At 43.9% G+C, this 25,525-nt stretch overlaps 3 protein-coding genes across 7 annotated transcripts in view; 1 reads left to right on the forward strand and 2 right to left on the reverse strand.

Annotated features, from left to right (window-relative positions):
• NUMB (NUMB endocytic adaptor protein) overlaps positions 1–6,524 on the reverse strand; it is a 160,196-nt gene extending 153,672 nt beyond the window's left edge. For 4 of the 5 annotated variants that reach the window (XM_077818774.1, XM_077818772.1, XM_077818773.1 and 1 more), the window contains exon 1: positions 6,461–6,524. The gene's annotated coding sequence lies outside the window, so the exon portion shown is untranslated. The remainder of the gene's footprint in view (positions 1–6,460) is intronic. The other variant, XM_077818770.1, reaches the window with a different exon arrangement.
• An 11,124-nt stretch (positions 6,525–17,648) lies between these two features.
• HEATR4 (HEAT repeat containing 4) overlaps positions 17,649–25,525 on the reverse strand; it is a 68,576-nt gene continuing 60,699 nt past the window's right edge. The window contains exon 17 of the mRNA XM_077818768.1: positions 17,649–19,225. Within this exon, the coding sequence (XP_077674894.1) occupies positions 19,124–19,225 (102 nt within the window). The 3' untranslated portion in view covers positions 17,649–19,123. The remainder of the gene's footprint in view (positions 19,226–25,525) is intronic.
• On the forward strand, positions 23,637–25,483 carry RIOX1 (ribosomal oxygenase 1). Its single transcript, XM_077818775.1, has one exon. It carries the CDS (start codon positions 23,729–23,731, stop codon positions 25,481–25,483), a length of 1,755 nt encoding a protein of 584 aa, XP_077674901.1. The 5' UTR covers positions 23,637–23,728.

The following is a 25,525-nucleotide window of genomic DNA, read 5'->3' on the forward strand; positions in this document are numbered from 1 at the left end:
CTAACTACCACCTCCCAGGGAAATGGATTACCTGCGCCAGCAGGAGAACCCCCTTCCATTGGCATAGGTAATGTGTACTCAAACGGTGTAGCTGTGCCTCTGAAGCTAGACTATGTCTAAGATCTCCAAAGGGGTCCACGCCTCCCTTCAAAAATTTCAGGGGTCCACAAACAAAAAAAGGTTGAAAACCACTGCTTTGTTTTCAAGTGTAAACAAGCCCTAAGTTGAGAGACAGTATCACAGATTAGTCACACAGAATTAGAAAAGTTGGGTTCCAGACCCACCTCTACTCTTGACTTGGCATGTGGCCTTTGGAAAATCAAAATCTCTCACGGTCTGTGTGGATTAGAGGAAATGAAATTTTTAAAAGTTATCTACCTAGCATGGAACCAAGGCTAACTTCATTAACAATTTAGCACCTTTAAGCTGTTAAACTAACTTCTTTCCAAAAAAAAAAAAAAAAAAAAAAGCCATTTCTCTATTCCCAATCTACTCTTAGGTTTCAGAGTAACAGCCGCGTTAGTCTGTATTCGCAAAAAGAAAAGGAGTACTTGTGGCACCTTAGAGACTAACCAATTTATTTGAGCATGAGCTTTCGTGAGCTACAGCTCACTTCATCGGATGCATATCGTGGAAACTGTAGCAGACTTTATATACACACAGACTTTTACTGGACTTATACTGTGTGTATATAAAGTCTGCTACAGTTTCCACGGTATGCATCCGATGAAGTGAGCTGTAGCTCACGAAAGCTCATGCTCAAATAAATTGGTTAGTCTCTAAGGTGCCACAAGTACTCCTTTTCTTTTTGCAATCTACTCTTAGTTTGTTTTGACTAGGAAAAGTGGTTGAGTTGAGGTCAGAATTGGCTGATGGAGGGGAGAGATAACTCAGTGGTTTGAGCATTGGCCTGCTAAACCCAGGATTGTGGGTTCAATCCTTGAGGGGGCCACTTAAGGATCTGGGGCAAAAAATTGGGGATTGGTCCTGCTTTAAGTAGGGGGTTGGACTAGATGACCTCCTGAGGTCCCTTCCAACCCTGATATTCTATGTAATTGCTTCTGGCCCAATCCATCAATATAGAATTTCTGTCTGATGACGGCATTTGTGGTTTCTAGATCTCCAGCTGGCACAGAAGCCCAAGATAATTGGATATTATACAAAAACAGCTCAGTTTAATAGATTCTTTTGGCATACAGACCAATAGATTAGTGAACAGAAAAGGGCTGTGTTTAGGACCCAACATACCAAAAATCCCCACTTTAAATCTTCAAGAAAAGATATGCTACCCAGAAACAATTCTGAGCTGTTTTATCTCTCTTTCTGCAGATAAACTTTTAGGCTAAGATTTGAAATTACTTGGATTTCACCTGGTAATCAGAAGACTGGTGAATTTGACTTTGAAGTTAGATCCAAAACAGTTTTTCAGGAATGCCCTAGATTTAATACTCTAGATCAGTGACTCTCAACCTTTCCAGATGTCTGTACCCCTTTCAGGAGGCTGATTTGTCTTGCATACCCCAAGTTTCACCTCACTTAAAAACTACTTGCTCACAAAATCAGACAAAAATGCCACAGCACACTATTACAGAAAAATTGCTTACTTTCCCATTTTTACCATATAATTATCAATTGGAATATAAATATACTTCCATATCAGTGAATAGATTATAGAGCAGCATAAACAAGCCGCTGTCTGTATAAAATTTTAGTTTGTACTCATTTTGTTGTGTTTTTTATATAGCCTGTTGTAAAACTAGGCAAATATCTAGATGAGCTGATGTACCCCCGGAAGACCTCTGTGTAACCCCAGGGGTATGCATACCCCTGGTTGAGAACCACTGCTTTAGAATAACTAAGAAGGTTTCAGAGTAACAGCCGTGTTAGTCTGTATTCGCAAAAAGAAAAGGAGTACTTGTGGCACCTTAGAGACTAACCAATTTATTTGAGCATAAGCTTTTTGAGATAAGTTACCTTGTCTTTTTGAGATAAGTTACCTTGTCTGCATCAAGCTGATTCTGGGCAGTGACTTATGTCCACTCCCTCTTTCCTTTCTTTCACTTGAAGTGAGCTGTAGCTCACGAAAGCTTATGCTCAAATAAATTGGTTAGTCTCTAAGGTGCCACAAGTACTCCTTTTCTTTTTAAGAAGGTTGTTTCCTCTCTAGAGCCTGAGGAAGACAATTGCTCAGCTCCAGACCTTCAACAAGAAAGAGGATTTAGACTGTAGCATTTGCAACCCCAGTCAGTTGTTGGTGTACAGAGCATTTGTCCTCCACTACAGAAACTGCTTCCTCAGATATTTTTTAATCACAATGCTTCAAAACAATGGGCCTGAAGGAAAGAGGGAGTGGACATAAGTCACTGCCCAGAATCAGCTTGATGCAGACAAGGTAACTCCAAGACATCAGAACTCTCCAGTGTTACACATATTAAGGATCATGTGCTGGTCAGCCTTTAATACAAAAAATAAAGATGCAAAGTTTTCCCCAGATTGTTGACAGCTGACTCAAGTTTTCATGGACTTAAAGGTCTGCCAAACAGGGACTACATCAGAGAGTATGCTGTGAAAGTTACGAGCTTCTCCAGATTCCATGAAATGCCAGATGACCCCTAGAAACCTCACAAGTGTTAGTAACTTATCAGAACAGACTCTGAATCAATTAAAGTAAATAGGGCTGTGTCTCCTCCTGAACATCAAAGCAAAAATCAGAAGTTAAAATTGGAAGAAAAATCTTTTCTAATCAACAACTGCTGTCTCTACTGCAAGAACAAGGAATGGTAGACATTTCAGTCCTAAAGTGGTCCCCAATGCACTGTAGAATTAGGGTAATTTATCAAACATATTGGTCTTGTCTTCACCAAACATTAGCTAGCAAGTATTAAGATCCTAGCAGACAAGGCAGTTATAGTTTTAATGTTAGAATGTCAAGGTAAACCCTAGAATTTACCTCCACAAGCGAACACAAATACTTATTTTTTCCTAGCATGGACATGGTTGTTACCTGCCTGGGCCAAAGGTTATGCCCAAAGACCATTTACTAGATTTAAAGGAATAGTTCAAAATACTTTACATGAGTCCTTTTTCAGCTGACTGGATTTTCACAGAAGACTGAAAATGAACTTCAGAGGTTCTGAAACCTACTTTTTCAAAAAGGCAGAATACTACATTAAGGCTTTGTCTACATTAGGAAAGTTCTGGTTTTCCAGTACTGCATCAGTGCTGGAAATGGAATGAGAACAACTGTATGCAGGATTCAAGAGATCTTACCATCGCAGTGTTGCCAATTCTTGTAGTTTTATCACAAGACTCAGAACACTGAGTGTTTTTAAGGCTCTAACTCCACAATGCAAGTGATTATATAAGAATTTCAGCTTTTGTTAAAAAAAATTCTAGCCCTCATAGCTGTAGAGAAGAGCCTGAAAACATAACTTGAGTGAATCCCAAAGGTTCAGAAACCAGAAGGCAAATCAACTTTTTTTTTTTTTTTTTTTTTTAGGGGCCAGACATGATTTTTGAATGCCTGGGGTTGGCAACTGCTACCATAGTGCCATGAAAACCTTTTCACAACACAGTGGCAAAAAGATATCTGAATGCTGCCTACACTAGCATTTACCCCATTACTAGCAAAAAGAAAAGGAGTACTTGTGGCACCTTAGAGACTAACCAATTTATTTGAGCATAAGCTTTCGTGAGCTACAGCTCACTTCATCGGATGCATACTGTGGAAAGCGTAGAAGATCTTTTTATACACACAAAGCATGAAAAAATACCTCCCCGCACCCCACTCTCCTGCTGGTAATAGCTTATCTAAAGTGATCACTCTCCTTACAATGTGTATGATAATCAAGGTGGGCCATTTCCAGCACAAATCCAGGGTTTAACAAGAACGTGGGGGGGGGGGGGCCGCCGAGGGGTGTAGAAAACAGGACTACACACTTTCTAGTTTAGATGCACCTTCATTTTCCACATGTCTAACTTAGCAGAGATGGGAAAGAAAAATAGTATAAGGGTCAAGCTAACATGCTTAAAAAAAAAAGCAGCATGGACATTGCAGCACAAGCTAGTGACCCAAGTACAAGAGCACCCAACCCCTGGGTCTGTAATCAGGTGGCTAGCTTCTGCCAGCAACATCCACAGAGCTATTTTTAGAGCACTAGCTCAAACAGAGCAAGCTTATGGCTAATCTCTGCCATCATGTCCACACTAAGCTAAAGTGCTAAAAACAGCAAACAGAGCTAGCGAATGTCTGTCTACCCAGGCTAGGAGGCATGCTCCCAGCAGCAGTATAGACAAATGCTAACACTGAGGGTTAGGTCAACCTAACTGAATCACACAGGGTGTGAAATTATCCACAATCCTGAGCAATGTAGCTAGGTCGACGTAAGATTTAGGTATAGACCAGGCCTAAGAGTTCAGGAAATAAAACTCAGTGTGAAAAATGTATTTTGTTCAGGAACTGCCAATGTGAACAGATTTAAGTGCTTGATGCTAATTGCATTTCTTACCTGAAAAAGCATTCTTTGTTATGTGATCTCTGAGTTTTGCTACAGCGTTGTTCTGCAAATCAAAGTTTTCATTGATGCTTAAAGCCACTATTTTATTCAAGTATAAATTAATGAAGTTCATTGTAGGATGAGATAAGCAAAACTGTTTAAGGATAATCAGCAAGGATGATTGATCTCACACTCCTAATTCAACTTATGTTTAAATTTTGTTCACATGATTTGATATCATTCAAATATTTTTTTGAGAATTTCCACAAAGAATGGCCAATAAATGAAGGAATGGAAGACCAATATTGAGTGGGAAAAGTAACAAAGTGCTGTTTTTCTCTGGTAAGTTGGTTACCCATTTAAGTTTACATTTTATGCTACAAGCAATACCCAGAACAATACTGTAGCTGGACTGCATGAACTTGTCTCCCATTATAACGGTCTCTGTGCTGATGAGGACACGGGTACAGGCAGGAAGACCACAAAACATTTAAGCAACCATTTGTTATAACCAGATAGTGAACAAATGACAAAGATTAACCTTGGAAAACATGACAATGCACACATTAAACAGAAGAAATATAACCAGAAGCTCCCTTACAGTTTCATAAAACATTAATGAGCAGGTTACATAAATCTTGAGGATTAGCAGAGTTTTAGATGACAGCTGCCGCAAGACATGTTAGCTGTAGCTAGGGAGACATATCCTTTCATTCCTCAAGACTGTTCACTTTCATTAATACCACAATAAAATAAATTAATTCCTTGAAACAGAAGCTGCATTTAGCCCTTGACTTAAAGTTTCCAGTAGCTAACTGGTTAATAATCAAAAAAGTTACATCAGGAAATAGTGTTCATAGAGTACTTAAAGAAGTCACAAATATTATGCACTTTGTACCTCAATTTCTGCTGCATTTTGCATGAAAAATAAAAATACCCTGTACATGTTTCTGCACCATCTTGCAGCCTATTTATTACATGAACACAAACAGGTCACAGAAACAAGTTAATTATGAAGTCAAGAACAATGCTCTCCCTTTCAGGGACATACACATTTTGAAATCTAGTCAGTTTTACATTATCTCAGACACCAATATTTTTATATTGCTCTCACCAGAAGGGTTTAAAAGATTTTAATCTCAGATTTATCAAATCTTATTCCAACCTCACTTCTTACAACCACAGTAAAAGAAAAGGGGGGGGGGAGAAATGTATTCCTCTAGATTCAAGTACAACCAAGTTACTTGCCTTTCTCTCCCCCCTACCCTAGACCTCCAAAGTCCCAAGTACTAAAACTCAGAATCCAGAAACATTTCACGCAAACACCACACACACAGTGAGTGCAGGGCATAAGCACACACCCTAAGAGGCTCTTCTCTGGGTAATCTTGCTGGGAAAAGCCCCCTTCACAAAGCCTAGAGATGGGCAGAACTCAGGGCCTAAAAGAAAGCCAAGTGCCAGGCAACCCTAGGAGAGTGAATCAGGAAGTTGAAACACTCCCAACTGGGTAACTCTTCTAACTAAGCTGATGGGTTTAGTGCCTGGGGCTCGGCGACCGGGGCCCTCCAATTCCTCCCTATCTCCGGGGGGCTCAACGCCCCTCTTCTTTCCCAGGACTCCGGTTCCCTCCCTCTTCGACCCCCACTTTCCTCAGGCTCACCTCCCCCCCGGGATGGCTCAGGCGCTTCGCCCCCTGCGCTGGAGCGCAAACCTGTGCGCCCCCCGCACCGCAGTGTTTCAAGCCAACCCCGCCGCTCTGCCGCGGGAGCTCAGGCCCTCACCTCCCGCAGCTGCTCTGGCCAACCCGCCTCGGACTCCGGCCCTTAGCCCCGCCCGCCCGGTCCCGGGGCAGCTCTGCCCGTTCCCGGGGCTCCGGAGCTCCCCTCAGCCCCCCTGGCCTCACCGCCCCCGGCTTTGGGGTCCGCCCCCAGCCCCTCCCAGTTTTCCGGCCCTGCCGCTCTCACCTGCCGCCCGCAACCTCCTCCCTTCCGCGCCGCCTCGGCCGCCGGTCGCCCCCAAGCAGCGCAGCCGCCCCCTCCCGCCCCTAACAACCAGTCCCGCCCTATTGCCCCCCCTCGCCCATCCTCACATCCCATTGGTCGCCCCCGCCGCAAATCCTGATTGTGATTGGGGAAAACAGATGTCTGTCAAGGTCTCGACCCCACCCTCAGCATTTTATTCACTCTAGAGTTTAGAACCCCCCCCCCTACGTCTTCCTGATTGGCTCAAACCGTTGAGGCTGAGAGTTAGGATAGGATTGTAGGGATGCCAGCTGTTGCGATGCGCCCACCTGCCTGCCTCCCTCCCTCCCTCCCTCCTCTGCAGTAAAGGTGCATGTACTTCCCTTATGCTGAGTTTGGTTGCACAGCAGGGAGGGACAGGGCGGCAGGCGGAGAGAGAAGAAAGTACTTGGACATAATTAACTATCTGTTTGCGGGAGGTACTTCGCTCAAGCAATTCCTCTGTCCTCACAGAGCTATGGATGCTCATGGAGATTTTAAGTGTATTAATGTGCTCCTGGATTAAATCCCCTACCCGTTTTAATTCGGGGGGTGGGGGGGAAGGTGTCGAGCTCTAGATGGGTTTCAAATTCACTAGGCAAGGTGAAACTATTAAAATATTAAGGGTTTCACATGTATGAACTCAAATAACAGCACATTTCACCCAAAACAATTTGCTGTATTTCTCTAAATTTTCACTCTGAAAGGGGACACTTGTCCACCAAAAGGGGGCTTCAGATCTGGAATTTTAATTATCACTTGCTTTTGATACCAAACTAACCAATTTATTTGAGCCAATGAAGTGAGCTGTAGCTCACGAAAGCTTATGCTCAAATAAATTGGTTAGTCTCTAAGGTGCCACAAGTACTCCTTTTCTTTTTGCGAATACAGACTAACACGGCTGTTACTCTGAAACTTGATACCAAACTAGTTATTTTGTCAAAACCAAATTGTGTAATAAAAAAAAGTGTTTGAGGTGCAAGAGTTCTAAAATGAAACTGATCACTTGCATATTAAAGTTCACAGAAAATGTTGCCCATTTTGTACATTTCTACTTGTAGCCATATTTTCTCAAAGTAGGAGTCACCATGCCTGACTCAGCATGCACTAGATAGCAGCCACCTTCATCCTCCTGAGAAAGGGAGTTTTGTATTGTTCTTTAGGCATAGTACTGGGAAGCACCGTATCTGAGTTCTATTCCTATCTCTACCAAACGCTTCCTGAATGACAGGTTACATAAGTGGTGTCTCCATTTCTCAATCTATAAAATGGAGATAATAAAACTTCTCTACCTCATAGGAGCATTATGAACTGTTTTGATAACACAATAATAAGTTCTATAGAATACTTTTAAATAAAGAAGCCATTAATCCAGAGGACAGATCTTGACATACAGTGTGACCAGGCCTGTATGATCAAGAGGGAATACTACATATCACCCCTGGTAGATTAACCCTTTTGATTCTGCATTTTCAAGACACTGTTCTCTCTAGTTCCTCACCTAAATTGAGGAAGTAAAAACCAGCGTCCCTCCCTGCAATCTTCGGTTGCTAAATTCAGCAAGTTTCAGAGTAGCAGCCGTGTTATTCAGCAAGGAGACAAAAAATCAAGTAGAAGTGACGTGGTAATGTTTTGCGTGCAGTGTCCAAGTGACCCACACTTTGTGCGGTAGCTAATCTCATCTACTGAAGTCTTCTCAGAGGCTATTTCAGCCAAAATATAAATTACAGCAACCCAGAGCCTGCAGCTGCCCCAAGAATAGAAAAGTGCAAAAGTTACTTAAAGCAACTCTCCCACCACTTTTTTCTGAATAAGGTATAGGACTGGAGCAACAGAGAAACAGGCCCACAGGGTCTCAAAATGGGTATCCAAAAATGAGAATTAAAATTAGTGATGATTTATGAAAATGTTGTGCTAAATTAGGTGCCCACGGTCACATAGGAAGTCTGTGGAAGAAGGGAGAAGTGAACTCTGACTTCCTGACCCTCAGTGCAGTGCCTTAACCACAAAATTATTATTTTATTAACATTATTGTTATAGAAATAATAACATTAATTATTAACATTTTTCAGTGCTAACACTGAAAAAAGTCTTATTTTTTCACTATCTCTTTGCAGATCACTCTGCTTGGAGAGTGAAAACAACTAGTTAGTTCACTTTTTACAGTCAGCTTCTAGTCACTTTCACGTTGCAATTCTGATACACTAACACAATAAACCAATGGTTTGGATTCCAAGGGCATGTGTTAACATACATTTTAGATGTTTCAGCTGAAATTTTAATAAATTATGGAAACTAATCTATTGATCTTAATTTTTTTAAATCTTATTTTTACAAAATCTAAAGTCAATTCTGACCTGACGTCCCTCAAATATGGTATGTCCCAAGTGGCTTTGGTTGTATTCTACATCCAATTTACTGAAGCTAGACTCTAGACTCACTATCACTAACAAAGAATTTTAGATTACGCATTGAGCTTTAAACCCGGACTCCAAAGGAATATATTATCTTTATGTCATGGGGTGACTTTCATTTCCATAGGTGATGTCATACTTAGTTGGTAAGTATAAACCAAGGGTATTGCTATCAGATGTAAAAAAAAGCCCAAATATACAATATGGTTATATTCAATTTATACAACTATCTATCTTGAAGCCAGTCTTTAGATTTTAAATTAACTCACTGCTGCTTCTCTTCTTCGCTCTGCTGGTGCCACCAGGTGCTGAACTGTGCTCCCCTACGTAGTGTTTTATGACAGAGAAGGGGAAGAGAGGATATGATGGAGGAAGAAGGATGGCTATAAAGGGAGTCTTTCATAGAATTGCACTTTCACTCACTGCAGTGGTCCAAGAGCAAATTCCTGCTGCATGTAGCTGAGCTTTATATCGAGGACTTCCACAGATGAGGGAGAAAGGAATCTACCCTCAAGGCCTCAGGTTGGGAGCAAAGCTCTGAAGCTGCAATTGCTTATGCTTTCTAGGGGTAATTAATGACTGGTAAAGTCTGCATAGCAGACGATCTAAAAGCCCAAACCCTAGTGTCCCCTGTCCTGTCCCCCAAACCTCACTCAGGAGTAATCCCTGCAGAACAGGACTCCATGTGACATGCAGGTGATGTGGACTAAGTACTCCTTAAGTCCTGCCCTTTTCTACCCAGTGGAAGTACTTTGATTAAATCCCATTCCAGCCAGGGCCCTCCTTGGTTACAGAGGAAGAGGTAAGATTTGTACCCTGTCCCCAAGGTCTTTAGAACATTTGCACAAATTTATTATAACTGCATGAACATACTGTACAAGCTCCATATTCTCACTGCAGTATGCTAGATGCCCAAATGTGTCACCTCAGTATAGTATATAGTAGTATACTTGGTCCTGCCTCAGTGCAGAGGGCTGGACTAAATGACCTCTTGAAGTCCCTTCCAGACCTACACTTCTATGACTCTGATTCTGAATTGTTACTACATAAATCTCAGTTATTTAATTACATTATGAATGGTGTAATGGGGCAAGAACTTAAGCATATTCCAGTAAGGAATAATGTAACCAATGAAAACACCTTTATACCAGTATAACTGTGTTCACGCAACAGGGTGAGCAGGGGGGAAATGTTGTACCACTTTGACTATACTGGTATAGTTCAAGTGGTACAATTCATGTGTGTGGATGAGCAGTGAGAATTTTTCAAAATTTCTGACTGTTCCTCTAGCCCTAGAGCAGCTCCACCGGTGTTAGCAAAGGTGTAAGCATTGTGTAAGCAGACATTTTTACCACCATGACATTGAACTGTGCTGTGAGCAAATCTAGATGACATGGTGGTTAAAACACTGGCTTCCCATTTACACTTCTACCACTGGTGGAACTGCACTGATGCTAGAGGGGTGGTGGGAGGATTTCAGAAAATCCTTAATGTGTGCAAGATCTTCTAGTCCAGCAGTCATGTCAAAACAGAGATCACTAAAATCATAGGATGTTTTCATCTTAAGAAACTTGCTTAAAGAGTGAATGATAAATTGCTACACAGCAATTGGTCACTGTTAATACAGAAGGAATTTGAATAATTCCTGTGCAATGAGACATTGCTTAAGGCATGAACAAAACTTTTCTATCCCTGTTTCTCCCGGGCTGCTCTTTGTATGTCCTCCATGGGTTAGGATAAAAAACGGTCTGTAATGCATGGCCAGAAAGGGTTAACCAGCTTTCAGGCTAATTGACCCAGATTCAACCTTTAGGGACATATTGGTAGATTTTTGTGTTTTTGTGTGTTTACATATATACTGTTAGAGGCTAACAGTGTAATATTGAGAAGTCCCTATCTATGCTGTATTCTGCTAATTCAGAGATCAAAAGGAAATCCTAACGTCTAAATGAACTGTAAAAATAGTGATATCACTGTATTCATCCCTCTTTGAATTGTATAGCAAATCACTTGCAAATGGTGGAAAACAGGCAATTGCCTTATGTTAACCCCTGTAGCTAATTACTGGTGATGCTTAGAAAATAGGTCTACTTCGAAGTCTCCCTGATTGCCTATTGTTTGCCTCAGGACTCTGAGCTGTCAAAAGAAGGCCTGGAACTGTATAAAAACTCTTGGGTCCTGATCCTTTTTATCTCAGATCTGCTTGATGCTTCATGCAGGGGAAGCTTAAGTCGTAAGGCTGAGATCTCCAGTTCTATCTGGATCACCCTGAATATGAACATTGGACTATAACCTATGGATTAATTCTGACAGAACTCTTTGCAACTACAAAGCTCACCATCACTACTATGAATCTGATCTCAGAACTGTATTCATGTCTATATGTATACTGATCTTTTAACCAATACTCTTTCTCTTTTCTTTTTAATAAAACTTTAGTTTAGATAATAAGGATTGGCTGTAAGCATGTATTTGGGTCAGATCTGAAATATTCATTAACCTGGGAGGTAATGTGTCCAATCCTTTGGGATTGGTAGAATTTTCTTATATGATGGATAAGATTTCCAGTAATCCTCATCATAGTTGACTTGGGTGGCTGGGTGGAGGCCTGAGGCTGGGTTGCTTTAAGGGAACTATGTTGTTAGCTTCTGGGTAACCAGTAAGGTATTACAGAAGCTATTTTGTGCTGGCTTGGTAAATCTAAGTATTGGAATATCCACCAGCTTTGGGGACTGTCTACCCCATTCTTTGCAGTTCATCCTAATTGAGTAACCTCAGCGTGGCTCCCTGGGACCCCCATCACATGGTCTGAAACCATTACCTTTAGCATAGTTATTGGGAGAAAAAGCCTTGCCCAAATAGCTTGTAAAGAACATGCCTTGTGCACATTAAAAGTCTATTGTGCTGATACTAGACGTGGGATGGGGGTGGGGTCAGCTAGATTGTACCCTGTGTCTCAATTGTGCATACACAAGGTAATCCTATAGTGCAATTACTTCTTCCAGCTTCTCTTCTCTTTCATTTTATTATGTGGATTTCCCCCTCATGCACACTTACTCCTCCTCCCTCCCATGAAAAGCAAGAAGGCTGGAGTCTGGGAGTCTGCAGCTTTGTGTTTATACACTTGCTATAGAGACACTGCAGATGGTATCTGTTCAATATTACCAAGTCTTGGATGGCCTGTATTGTGAGCATAAAAATAAACTTAATAAATCCCAATAAAATAGACTGCAGGATTCCACTGGGAATGAGACGTGACAACTCAACTGGGGATCCAGCTCACATCTTTTGCACAATTTCAGCTTTATCTTGCAAGTTTTTATGTATTTCCTTTTGATGGGGGGAAGAAGTTGTTTAGACTTCTCTCCTCTTCCATCTGGTTATTTCACAGTGACCCTGGCCCTTTTAATTATTATTTCTCTTAATTTATTTTAATTGTACTGTTCAAATTTAGGGAAAAACTATTTTCTTGCTGGGGCTCTGTGTACTAGATAACCAGGATTACAGACCACAAACTAACAGAGGATAAGAAAAATCCCTAAGAGAGAGAAATGCAGCTGGAGATAGGCCAAGATTACTGGTAAGAGATGCTTCACTGAGTGAGTGCATTCATATGATTGTGGTGGTGGGGGTGTGTGTGGAAATTACTGAATAGCTCTTGAGAAACAGGCTTGTGAATTAGCTCTTAGTCTTGTTATCTGGCTGTAGACTTTACAGCAACAACAATAAGGAGCAGATTTCACAATCCTGCCCAGTGTCCTTACAGTGCTGACACAGCGGGTGTCATGGGTTGAATGGAAGGATTGTCAGGACTCTGGTTTATGGAAACCTACTGCAGCAGGCTTGAAATGCTCTTCTTCCATAGTGGGTGTTGCTTTTGATGCCAGAGCAAAAATGATAGCATAGGGTGCAGGTTGCTAACAAAGTAAGAATGAGAAAAAGGATGTAACTTAATTTGACTTCCTAAAAGTGACTGTTTGCTAGAAACAAAGAGAAAGTGCCAGGCCATTTGCTCTATAGTGAGCTGAGTAGGGCTTTTATGGGGTGGAAAAATAAAGCCTACTTTGGGCCTGTCAAATGCATTTTGACCCTAAAGAGGATGGTCTTCCAGTGTATAAAGAAGTAAAAAATTAGACTGATCATGAGCCCAATCCTGCAAGGTATCAAGCATTTTCACTCCCATTAGAGAAGGGCACTCATACCCTGGCAACATCAGGCTCCCTGGGAGCTAAGTGTTGCATTTTAAAACTCAAGATTTCAATTCTCAGGAGAACACATTGAATAGAGTTTTTAAAAGACCTAAATCTCTTTGAAGTGTCATTTATTTCTGTTCAGAAGCCACTTGTGGCTCTTTAATAAGTAGTTACTCAACATGCTTTTATGTCCTCTTAAATAAAATGTGTGTGGCTCTTGGCAATGTGGCTGATATGCTCATAAAATTGGAGTAACATTGTGCTAAGCTCTAATTAGAATGTTTACTTGAAACTCCTGTTGCCAGAATGTATGTACAAGCAGCAGCTGAGGACTACCTATTCATTCACAGGAATTTTGTGCTCCTTTCCCTCTATTTATTTAAAAAGCTTTAAGTTACATTATTCTTTCCCTTTAACCACTTTTCTTGAAATATCAGCATATGAATGAAAACAGCAAAACCAACTCTGAGTTTATGGTTCTTAGCCACTGATACCTACACCGGTATTAGTGTTTACAGCTTTTGTGACTGGTTCTGTAGGCTCCCTTTCCCTGCCTGAAACCAAAATGATCTCTCCTGCACCAAGTCATTCAATGGCTATCTGGTTCCAACCACTCTAGTTGTAACCACTCTCCAGCTGCAGAGAGTCAGCCGCCTGGTGAAACTCTGTAGTGGTGGATTATCTAGTCCCACTCCTAATTCTTACCTGGCTCAATCCTGTTCCCACCCAAACCCTGCTGCACAAGAAAAAGGGGATATCCCCACAGAAATGAGCTCCACACCATAGACTGAGTGCAGATCCCTTAGTGACCTCCATAAACTTTGTCCTCCTGGATAGCCACTGGTTCCGCTGCATCTGGAGCTTTCTATGACACAGAGGAGCAGGCAGACTTTGGTCCTTAATGATGAGCCTCTGTGATGGACCTTGTGTTCCTGCTGTCCACCTATTATGAAGCCAGGGTTACTCCAAACCCTCATGTGAGACTAGCTCTGTTGCAGCACAAGCTCATTTGAAGATATGAGTGCGCACAAATGATGCATAGGATGCTACTGAGTGATACAACTGAATTTTTTTAGGTGAACTGGTACAGTTGCCTGAAAAGATTTCCAGAAATACTGGGCCAAATTCATTCCAGATGAGTTTGAACCACTATATCTATACACCATAGCCATCATTAAAAGTATAAGGCATCTTAGCCATCAGGAAGGTAAAACTGAGCCTCAACTGAGGTTCACATTTTCCTCTGTCCCATAGAGAACTAGTTAACTCCCTCTTTATTTCTGTCAATTATTGACATCAGAAAGGCAAAATCTTGAAACCAGGTCATAGAAAACATTACACCACTAAAGACAAGAGCTCCCTAACAATTTCAAGCTTCCACCTCCATTATTTTTCATTATAGCCCTCATTTTGGGTCTTGGTCATATATTAAAAAGGCCTGTGTCAATCGGTTTGGGTCTTGGAGAGTTGAGAGCTATGGTGCTAGAAAATGACATGTACATTAATGTTAGAGCTGAGAAGCTAGGTTCTGATCTCAGTTATAGTGGTATCCAGAGTAACTTCAATGTACTCATTAAAGTTACTGTAGATTTCTTCTTATTCTGCAGAAGAATCAATTACACTAGACTAATTCCAGCAGTAACTCCCACATAATAATCTAGGTGGTGAGATTTTTAAATGTCCTCCTATAGATCTATACTTAGCTGTCATCTACATTCAGTATTCACCATGGTATAAAACCATATAGGGTTACACACACACACACACACACTGCTTTCACCTTCATGACACTCAGATTTCAAGGCAAACTATCAGTCCTGCCAAGAAAGTTTAAATATATATATAAAATGGTGTAAGAATTGTGTTCAAACATTCTGGGAATAGACTATCAAAAGAAGTGTGTGAAATATTATTCTTGATCTGCCACCTAGAGGCAAGGCCTCAAACATCCAGAAAATTAACAAGCTTACAGACAATAACTAAGGTTTTGTCTACACATAAAAATTGTACTGCTTTAGCTATACCAATATAGTTAAAGCAGTACAGTAACTCCTCACTTAATGTCCTCCCACTTAATGTTGTTTCAAAGTTACATTGCTGCTCAATTAGGGAACATGCTCGTTTAAAGTTGTGCAATGCTCCCTTATAACGTTGTTTGGCTGCCTGCTCTGTCCACTGCATGTAAGATTTTGTGGAAGAGCAGCGACTTTACAAGGGAGCACTGCAAAAGTTCCTCTTCTCCGCCTCCTCCCCCTCCCTCCCAGAGCTTCTCCTCGCCCACCAAACAGCTGCTTGGTGGCGCCTAGGACTTTCTGCATCTTCACTCCTCGCGCTCCCTCCCAGAAAGTCCTTAGTGCGAAGCGCTGGGAGGGAGTGAGAGGAGCAGGGAAGCGCCACGTCTCCACCCCTTCCTCCTCCCTCCCAGAAAGTCCTAAGTGCCGCCAAACAGATATTTGGCAGCGCTTGGGACTTTCTGGGAGGGAGGGAGAGGAGCGAGAAAGCACCGCATCTCCACTCCTCCCCCTCCCTCCCAGAAAGTCCTAAGCCCTTAGGACTTTCTGGGGGTGGGGAAGGAGTGGGGATGCGGCATGCTCCAGAGAGGAGGTGGAGTGGGGGTGGGAAGAGGTGGGCCTGGAGTGGAGCGGGAAGAGGTGGGCCTGAAGCATCCCCCGGCAAAGTCGGAGCCCGTTCTTCTCTGGGTAAGCTGCCACTGCTGCTGCGAAGGTGCTTCCTAGCGTCCTTGCCTGCAGTGGGCTGTGCCTGTGTGGGGTAAGCCAGGGGCACTTCCTAACCACAGTACAGTACACCACTGTACAGTATATAATGCCTTTTGTCTGCCCCCCAAAAATTTCCTTGGAACCTAACCCCCCACATTTACATTAAATCTTATGGGAAAATTGGATTTGTGTAACGTTGTTTCACTTAAAGTTGCATTTTTCAGGAACATAACTACAACATTAAATGAGAAGTTACTGTACAACTCTCCTGGAATAGATGCAGTTATGTCAGTATAAAGGATCTTTATACTGGTACAACTATTCCTGTTTGGGGAGGAGAATAAGCTATACCAGTATAAGGCACCTCTATCAGTATAACACTAGGTGTTGTATTGGTATAACCACTTTGGTAAAAAATTACACCCCTAACTGAAATAACTATACTTGTACAAAACCTGTGTCTAGATATGGCAGAACAGACAGATGAGATCTTTTCTAGTGCTCTAAGCAAAGAAGACAATTGCCTACCTCTGACACCCTCTCTTCTCTAAAGCAGCTTTATAACCCATTTGGTCTCTTATTTGTCATTTCTATTTCTAGAATGTGATTCTTGTTTTTGCTCCATTCACTGCAGCAGGTGTCTTAAGAATTCTCAAATACACTCCAGATTGCTTTGGGTTGGTCACAGTAGCAGCCAGCAAAAGGCCTTCTGGGGCACATCTGAAATCACCAGTGCCTGCTTAAATGATAAACAAGGGCAGTTTCTTGAACTGGTGGGACTGGGAAGTCAGAAATATCACAGCTGAAGTAGCATGGTTTGGGACTAGCCATTGATAAGTGACTAGCATTCACAATGCTATCCTACAATCACGCCTCACATAAATTTGTTGGCTGACATTTGTTTTTCAAACAACAAATATGTATCAGAAATTATGCCTTTACTGTTCACTGTGACAGAAGCTCCTTGTGGATACTAACTGGCTTCATCGTACAGTGACAGAAATGTCATCATGAGATGAATTTAAGCTGAAGCTTCCCATCATTTGACTTTACACACCAAAATAAAGCACAATTTGATTTTTATATGTATATTGCTAGTACAACATATTGTAATCTGTTCTGATTAGAGATTGGATCTAGGGTTTTGATTCAGTCCTAACAACCCCAAATTATGAAGAAATTTGGATCCAGATCTGGATTTAAATTTTGCAGCTAGATCTTATCTCTGTATTGGACTAAATCATTATTCCTGCTCTGAACATCCCTGAAATTTGGGGAAGTGTGGTTCTGGATACAGACCTGGGGTGCAATCTTGGCTCCACTGAAGTCAATGGCAAAACTTCCACTGACTCCAGTGGGGCCAGGATTTCACCCCTGAATTTTTTATCTTGGGCCTATCTCCCCTGATAAGTATCCTACACAAGAGTCTTGTATACTTTTATGAACTTTAGCTGTTTATTGTGTATGTGAGTGACTTTGGTATTCACGACTGCAAGAGGCTAATAAAATTCTTTTAAGTCAGATATAGTGTAGGAAGTTTCCCTGAGCAAGTTTCCCCCACCAATGATCTACTAAATTGCCTAAATCCTGAATTATAGTGACCTCGTGCTATTTGAGTTATGAATCTCTCTGCCACAGAATGTTTCAGCATGCCAAATTGAGTAGGGCTTCTGTGGTGTGGAACAATGGAGCCTATATCAGGCCTGCTAATTGTATTTAGATCCAAAATTGCACTGAGCTCTTCAAAAATACCAACCTAGTGCATTTGTCCTCTGCCTCACTGAGCTCCTCAAGAAACTGTTCTCGTAATAAAAATATGCCAGAGGGGTATTCTAATATTGAAATTTATTATTGACCAGAAGGGCTTTAATGATTCAGCATAGTAACACTGAAATTTATTAAACTTGTTAGCCTTTTCCATCTGCAGTGAGTCTTGATGGCTGAAATAACAACTGAATTGGAGGATAAGAGAGTAAAGTTCCCTTAGCATAGAATTAACTTTGTGTAATTGACATTTCAGAACAGGCAGTATTCCCTAAACTTGTGTAAGTTTACAGTCATTTATATCATCATTCTGGGAGACCTGAAGTCCTTGGAGAGAACAGACAAGGATGAGTGGGGATGGGGGTACTTTAGTACATTTGGCATAAAATGCTATGCAAGTCCACAGTTTTTGGCTCTTGGAATTCTTTAAGAAGATATAGCTTGTCACCTGGTGTCTCCCATCTCCATTATAAGTAGAAGTTTGGGTCTGAATAGAAATATACTGGAACTTGGATCCTACCCAACTGAAATTCCATTCCTAGTGTAATATAACCTTGTAAAGTAAGTCTGCCCACATCGGGCTCTGTTTGGATACAAAATAACTCAGCACAGCCCAAAATAACACCTGATGATACTTTGACAAACCTTTTGTAGAGCTCTTTGTAGCACATTAAGGAAGGTGGTTCCCAGCCAGTGAATATATACTCCTTAAATACCTGAGATTGAGTCAAGTTTATGACTCATCTGCCTTAGCCTCTGTCTCTTAAATACCTTCCTCTGTTTTACATTATTGGTGGAGGTTATGGTAAGACATTACCCAAGATCAGACATGAAACCATACAAGGCACTATAAGCATAACAATTAGAATCTCTGTGTGATGCCCCATCGATTAAAGGGATCCATAAGTAGAAATGCAGTCATTCCAGCTACATACCAAGATGTTAGTATTCCTGGAAATCTTGTGTCTGGTGTTATATTAGGCTGATGATGTGCTTTTAATATTTTCCTGCTGAGCCTAATTCCACCTATCCATTTTAATTAGGACATATGCAGAAAAGTAGCCCTTTTCATTCTCAAGAAGGGTACTTGGTAGGTAATAATTCCTTTACACTGGACCACCATATTTTCAGATGAAAAAGGTTTGAGCAAATCTTTTTAGCTCCAAAGTTTGTGTCTTATATATATGTAAAAATCATTTGTTGGTCCAATATGAAATATCCCATTGTGTACCATCTCTAATGAGATGGGCACTGATAGCAGTAGTAAAAGAAAGTGTGTATATACTTCAACTGCAGAGCAGGGTTACTTTACAGATAAACTAGTCATAGAAAAAAAATTCCTGTTACTGAGACAGATTTCACGCTTCCAGCCAAAGGTCATACACAGCTCCCAAAGTCTAACAGGATGTCAGAATTCCTGTATCTTCTTCCCCCCAAGGCATACGTGAGGTTAAGCTAAGTAATAATCTGGTCTCTTGTCACGGGCCAAACAGGTTGGATGGATTCTTCTCCTTGCAAAGTGATCCTTTCCATAGGATTTCACAGTTTGTTCATATATGATGACACATCACTGTGGTGAGATCCCAGTGTTGATAAGATGGCTTCTCGTGTCCAGGGCCTTGAAGAGATTTTCACAAATGACTGAAATAAAATAATTGAAGTAAAATTTGAATTTAAGGCAAAGATGAAACCTTGGATAAGGGACTGAGTGGCTGCTTCTTTACACTATCACTGCAGAAGTATTTTAGATCAAATGCCCAGATACATATTTGGTATGAATTAAAGTCTGAGTTGATATAATTTGAGTTGCTCTTTTTACTGGAAAGTAATAACAATATAATAATACAAATAATAATACTTTGCCCTTCTGCAGCACTTTTTATCCGAGAATCTCAAAACACTTTCCATACATTAGATTTTAAGGTCAGAAGGTATCATTATGATCATCTAGTCTCACCTCCTGCATTGCACCAGCCATAGAATTGCACCAAGTGATTCCTACAGGAGCAGTTTGGGAGCTCGTATCTTCTTTATCAGCTATACCATATATTTTAGAAAAAACATCCAATCTTGATTTAGAGACTTCAAGAATCCACCATGCCTTTAGATAAGTTGCTGCCATGGTTAGTTGCCCTCACTTTTCAAAATTTATGCCTTATTTCTACTCTGAATTTGTCTAGCTTCAGCTTCCAACCATTGGATCTCATTACACCTTTTTCTGCTAGATTAAATCTCTTTCCCCGGGAGAACTTTTAGGCTGTGATCAAGTCTCCTCTTAACCTTCTCTTGGATAAACTAAGTAGACTAAGCTTCTTAAGCCTCCCATTATATGGCATGTTTTCCAGACTTCCAGTCATTCTCGTAGCTCTTTGTTGAATGCTTCCAATCTTTTAAACATATTTTTTGACACAGCATTCCAGAATTGGACACAGTATTCCAGTATTGGTCCCACTAATTCACACGAGAGATCAAACTGAGAGATCAAATCTCCAGTGGGTTTTTCTCGTGTGAGTAAGGCAAGTAGGATTTGACCCAGTCATAGCAGAACTTTAAACAGAACCCAGAAGTTCTGATTCCCACTCCCCTACCCTACCCGTTAGATATTCCCAGGGCCGTCCTTACCCATACGCAAAGTACGCAGCTGTGTAGGGCACCAGGAAATTTGGGGCACCAAATTTCCTGATGCCCTGCATGGCTGCGTGCTCCTCCAGCCCCTGCTCCGCCTCTTCCCCATGGCCTCCGCTCCAGCCTGGCCTCTTCCTGCCCCCACTCAGCCCCAGCCCTGCCCCCACTTCACCCTGTTCCCAAATCCCCCACCCCTTCTCCGCCTCTTCCTGCCCCTGCTCCACCCCCACTCCCCTGAGGACTGCAGCAGGGCTGGGCCTGCACTCACCGATGGCAGGAAGTGCAGCAGCCCAGCCCCAGCCATGTCGCTGGTGAGTGCTGAGGGGTGGTTCCCCTGTTCCCCAAGCCAGCCCTGCCTCCCCCGCGGAGGCCTGAGTCCCCCCACTTCCGCAGGGAAGCTGCGTAGGGCCCCAGAATAGCTAGGGACGGCCCTGGATATTCCTACCTCCATTCATGACAATAACATGATCTGATTTATTGTTTAGTGTCTTTCATACAAACATATCACAATATACTTCACAGCCAATTACAGTCTTTAGATCAAAGGTGGGCAAACTATGGCCTGCGGGACCCTCCTACCCAGCCCCTGAGCTCCTGGCCTGGGAGGCTAACCCCCGGCCCCTTCCCTGCAGTTCTCCCTCCCCCGCAGCCTCAGCTCACTGTGCTGCCAGCGCAATGCTCTGGGCAGCAGGGCTGCGAGCTCTTGCTGGGCAGCGCAGCTGCAGAGCCATGGCCTGACCCGGTGCTCAGTGCTGCTCAGGTGGTGTGGCTGGCTCCAGCTGGGCAGCACGGCGGCCTGTCCTGGTGCTTTGGGAGGTGCGGCTGTAGCGCTGCCAGTCACCAGTGCTCCGGCAGCGTGGTAAGGGGGCAGGGAGTGGGGGGGGTTGGATAGAGAGCAGGGGAGTTCGAGGTGGTGGTCGGGGGTGGGGGTGTGGATAGGGATCGGGGCGGTTAGAGGGCAGGGAACAGGGAAGTTGAATGGGGGCAGGGGTTCCGGGAGAGGCAGTCAGGAAGGAAAGGGAGGTTGGATGGGGCAGCGGGGGGCACTCAGGGGCAGGAGTTCCAGGGGCGGTCAGGGAGAAGGGGTGGTTGGATGGGGCAAGGGTCCTGGGGGGGGGCAGTCAGGAATGAAAAGAGGGGTTGGATGGGGTGGCGGGGAGTCCAGGGGCAGTCAGGGGACAGAGAGGGGTGGAAGGGGCAGGGGTTCTGGGGGGGCCATCAGGGGACTGGGGGAGGGGTTGGATGGGGCAGGAGTCTCGGGGGAGGCCATCAGGGAGCGAGAAGCAGAGGAGGTTGGATGGGGACAGGGGACAGGCCACGCCTGGCTGTTTGGGGAGGCACAGCCTCCCCTAACTGGCCCTCCATACAATTTCAGAAACCTGATGTGGCCCTCAGGCCAAAAAGTTTGCCCGCCCCTGCTTTAGATACTACTGTAAACAAACAATACAGATTTACAACTAGAACTGGTTGAATTATTAATTGAAAAGAACTGATTCAGCACATCCCCCCCCCACCCCCTCCGCTTTATTTTCTTTTTTCCAAATTACCCTAGAACAACACATGCATTTTATAAATTTGTTCACTAACTGCAATTGTTTGATGATTATTTGGTTCTAACAAATTTTAGTCTATGGTTTATTCATGAACTAGTCACTATAGGTATTCACTAATTCACACTACATTATTGATCTCCTAAGTCACATGGTAATGTTTCCATTCCTCACTCAGCAGTATATCCACGCTTTGTGGGAATGCCTTCTGTGGTAGTGTGGAAGGTTTCTTGGGTACAGGACAGGGAGTCCCAACCAATGGATACATGACTATGCAAATTTACTGGTCTCTTCTAGTCCCATATGGAGCAGTTGCAGTAGCCATGGACTGGTTCTCCTCATCTTCAGCAGCCCAGGGGAAGGATTCTGTTCCCTTAGCCTATGTGTAGAACCCCTGTTTAAATTAGTTCTGCACAGGAAAAGCTTTGGCCCTCAGTGATATTGTTTTGGTTTGCAAAAAGAAAAGGAGTACTTGTGGCACCTTAGAGACTAACCAATTTATTTGAGCATAAGCTTTCATGAGCTACAGCTCACTTCACAGACTAACACGGCTGTTACTCTGAAACCTGTTTGGTTTGTTTCCTCTAATCATAGAAGAATAGCGCCTCAAGTTAAAGGCTACAAGTTTTCTTCACAGTTAGTATAACTAGAAATTTAATTTTCTTCAGTGACAATTTAGATTTTAGGGAAAGCAGTAAATTCATGGAAAGACTCTAAACCCACAGCATTTCTGGATTATTGTCCCAGCCCATGAGTGTACGTGGGATTAATCATGCCTCACAGGCTGATCATTTTCAACTAATCACTTTCCTCTGCAGCACTGGGCACAGGTCACTTGGTAAGATTATCTCATGTATTAATTCCCTGCCATTGCAAGGGCCTCAGGCACTGATGCACCTTGGTCACTCCTGTTATTTGCCTGTGGCAGACAATAGTTTCATTTCCTGAGGACTTTACTACTTTGGTCTGTTTCTGGTTATTGGCTTGGTGCCTGGCCTGTGATATACAGGTGAGACTAGATGAACTAGGAGTCCCTTCTGGCCTCAAACTCCATGCCTCTGCATAAAGATATAATATTCCAGGCTAGAATTACAATAGGATTCACAAAGTGTTCACAATTCACAAGTAATGGTGTGCAAAAATGACAACCATTATACTGAAAAATTTCACAAAATAATGTTGGCCTACTAGTTCTGCACACTATTTCCCTGCTGCAGCAACACACTCTTGGGGGCCACCTCCCCCTCCCTTACCTGGGCTGGGACTGCACCCCTCAGTGCCTACGGTCACAGGCTGACCAAGGCCAGCCACACCACCTGTTTTGTGTGGCTGCTTGAAGTTCAGATTTCAGAGCCACACAAACACACCCGGAGACGGCTGAGCTTTTCATATGCGCCATGCAGGTTCCGGGGCGGCTGAGGAGGCGGGATGTGCTACTCAGCTTCCAGGGTGCAGCAGTGACGTCCCCGGTCGGCCAGGGGCGATCCCTGACGAAGCTGGCAGGTTTCAGAGGCGCACCCATGTTGTTCTGTATCCGCAAAAAGAACAGGAGGACTTGTGGCACCTTAGAGACTAACGAGTTTATTTGAGCATAAGCTTCGCGAGCTGCAGCTCACTACACCGGAGTAACACGCCCCGCCTCCTCGGCCGCCCCGGAATCTGCATGGTGCATAATAAGCAAAACTTCCAGGGGACGCCCCGCCTCACCCCCGGCCGGGCCAAGCGGCAAAGCCCCACATGCAGCGGAGCTGGAAAAACAAGCCCCCGAACCCGCGACGCTGCGGCACGTGAAGCCGCGTTTCAACAAACCCCGGGATTCCGCTTCGCGCCGGGGCACTCGGCAATCGGAGCCCCGGGGGGCGGGGCCGGAGACCCGGCTCCCGGGCGCGGGCTGGAGCGGGGGCGGTGACGTTTCTGGCACGAGCGCGCGCAGGGCGACGGGAGAGGCGGCGGCGGCGGCAGCAGCGGCATGGAGGCCGCCGCACGTGTCTCCGCGCTCTGGGTCTATCGCTCCGCGGCGGGCCCCGGGCTCTCGGTCTCCCTGCGGAGCAGGCGCATAAAGAAGCGGCCTAAGCAGAGCAAGAGGGGGGTGCCTGGGGATTGTCCCGCTCCAGCGGGGCCCGGGAAGGGGGAGCAGCTCGGAGGCCCTCTACCCGGCCGGGGCGCAGCAGGAGGAAAGCTGGGAAGGAGCCGGAAGGGGAAGCAGAGAGAGGGGTACTTGGCCCCCATGCAAAGCCAAACTTCGGGGCTGCAGGGAATCCCCAGACCGCAGCTGGCAGGGGTGGCACCAATGGGAGCAGTGAGGGGAGCTAGCAGCCCAAGGCCCCAGGAGCCCATCACTGGCCCCTCTCTGCATGGCCTTCTCCAGGAGCTGGGTCGGGTCCAGCACAGCAGGCAGCGGGCAGCCAAGCTGTTTGAGTGGCTGATTGCGCCCATCTCCCCACAGCAGTTCTTTGAGCAGAGCTGGGAAAAGAAACCTCTCCTGATCCAGAGACACAACCCAGGATACTACCAGGGGCTCTTCTCCACAGCCACCTTCGATGCAATCCTGCGGGACAATGATGTCCAGTTTGGGGTCAACTTGGATGTAACAAGCTATGTGGATGGGACAAGGGAAACCCACAATCCTGCTGGCAGAGCGCTGCCCGCTGTCGTATGGGATTTCTACAGGAATGGCTGTTCCCTGCGGATGCTGAACCCACAGGCCTTCTCCACCACAGTTTGGCACTTCCTCTCCATCCTTCAGGAGCAATTTGGGAGCATGGCTGGAGCAAACACATATCTGACACCCGCGGGCACACAGGGCTTTGCTCCACACTACGATGACATTGAAGCTTTTGTGATCCAGCTTGAAGGGAAGAAGCATTGGCGGGTTTATGGTCCTAGGAATGATGCAGAGGTGTTGCCCCAGTTCTCGAGCTGTAACTTTGCTCAGGAGGTGATTGGAGAGCCCATTCTGGAGACAATACTTGAAGCTGGGGACCTGCTTTATTTCCCCCGTGGATTTATCCATCAGGGGGACTGTCTTCCTGATGCACACTCACTCCACATAACTGTTTCTTCATACCAGAGGAACTCCTGGGGAGATCTGCTGGAGAAACTCCTCCCAACTGCCTTGCAGATGGCCATAGAGGAGGATGTGGAGTACAGGCAAGGGCTCCCTATAGATTACTTAGAATATATGGGGGTCCTGAACTCAGATGTGGTTGATTCTCGCCGAGGTGCTTTTATAGAGAGAGTACAGAATTTGATAAAGAAACTGGTGGACTATGCACCAATTGATGCTGCGGTGGATCAGAAAGCTAAGTTGTTTCTTCATGACTGCCTCCCTCCCATGCTAACTGAACATGAAAGGGCACTGAGTATACATGGTGTTCCAGCCAGGTGGGAAGATGGAGATGTTCGTGATGCTGATATACCGATAAAGAAAGGGACTCAGGTACGGCTGCTCCGTCAGGGCATCATTAGGTTGTGTAATGAAGGAAATGGTTTGCTGCTGTATTACACAACAGAAAACTCAAGAGTGTACCACAAGGAGGAGCCCAAGTACTTGGAGATAGATCCTGAGTTTACAGATGGTATTGAATTTCTGCTTTCTTCATATCCAAAGTATGTCTGCGTGGAGATCCTTCCATGTGACACCTTGGATGATAAAATCTCCTTAGCTACCTTCTTGTTTGAAAAGGGCCTGCTGATTACCAAGAAACCTCTGGTGCCTATATAATTGTTAAATTATGATCAAAATAAATATATTGATTGTTTAGAA

Source organism: Eretmochelys imbricata, chromosome 6 (genome assembly GCF_965152235.1).
Source record: "Eretmochelys imbricata isolate rEreImb1 chromosome 6, rEreImb1.hap1, whole genome shotgun sequence".
NCBI lineage: Eukaryota > Metazoa > Chordata > Testudines > Cheloniidae > Eretmochelys > Eretmochelys imbricata.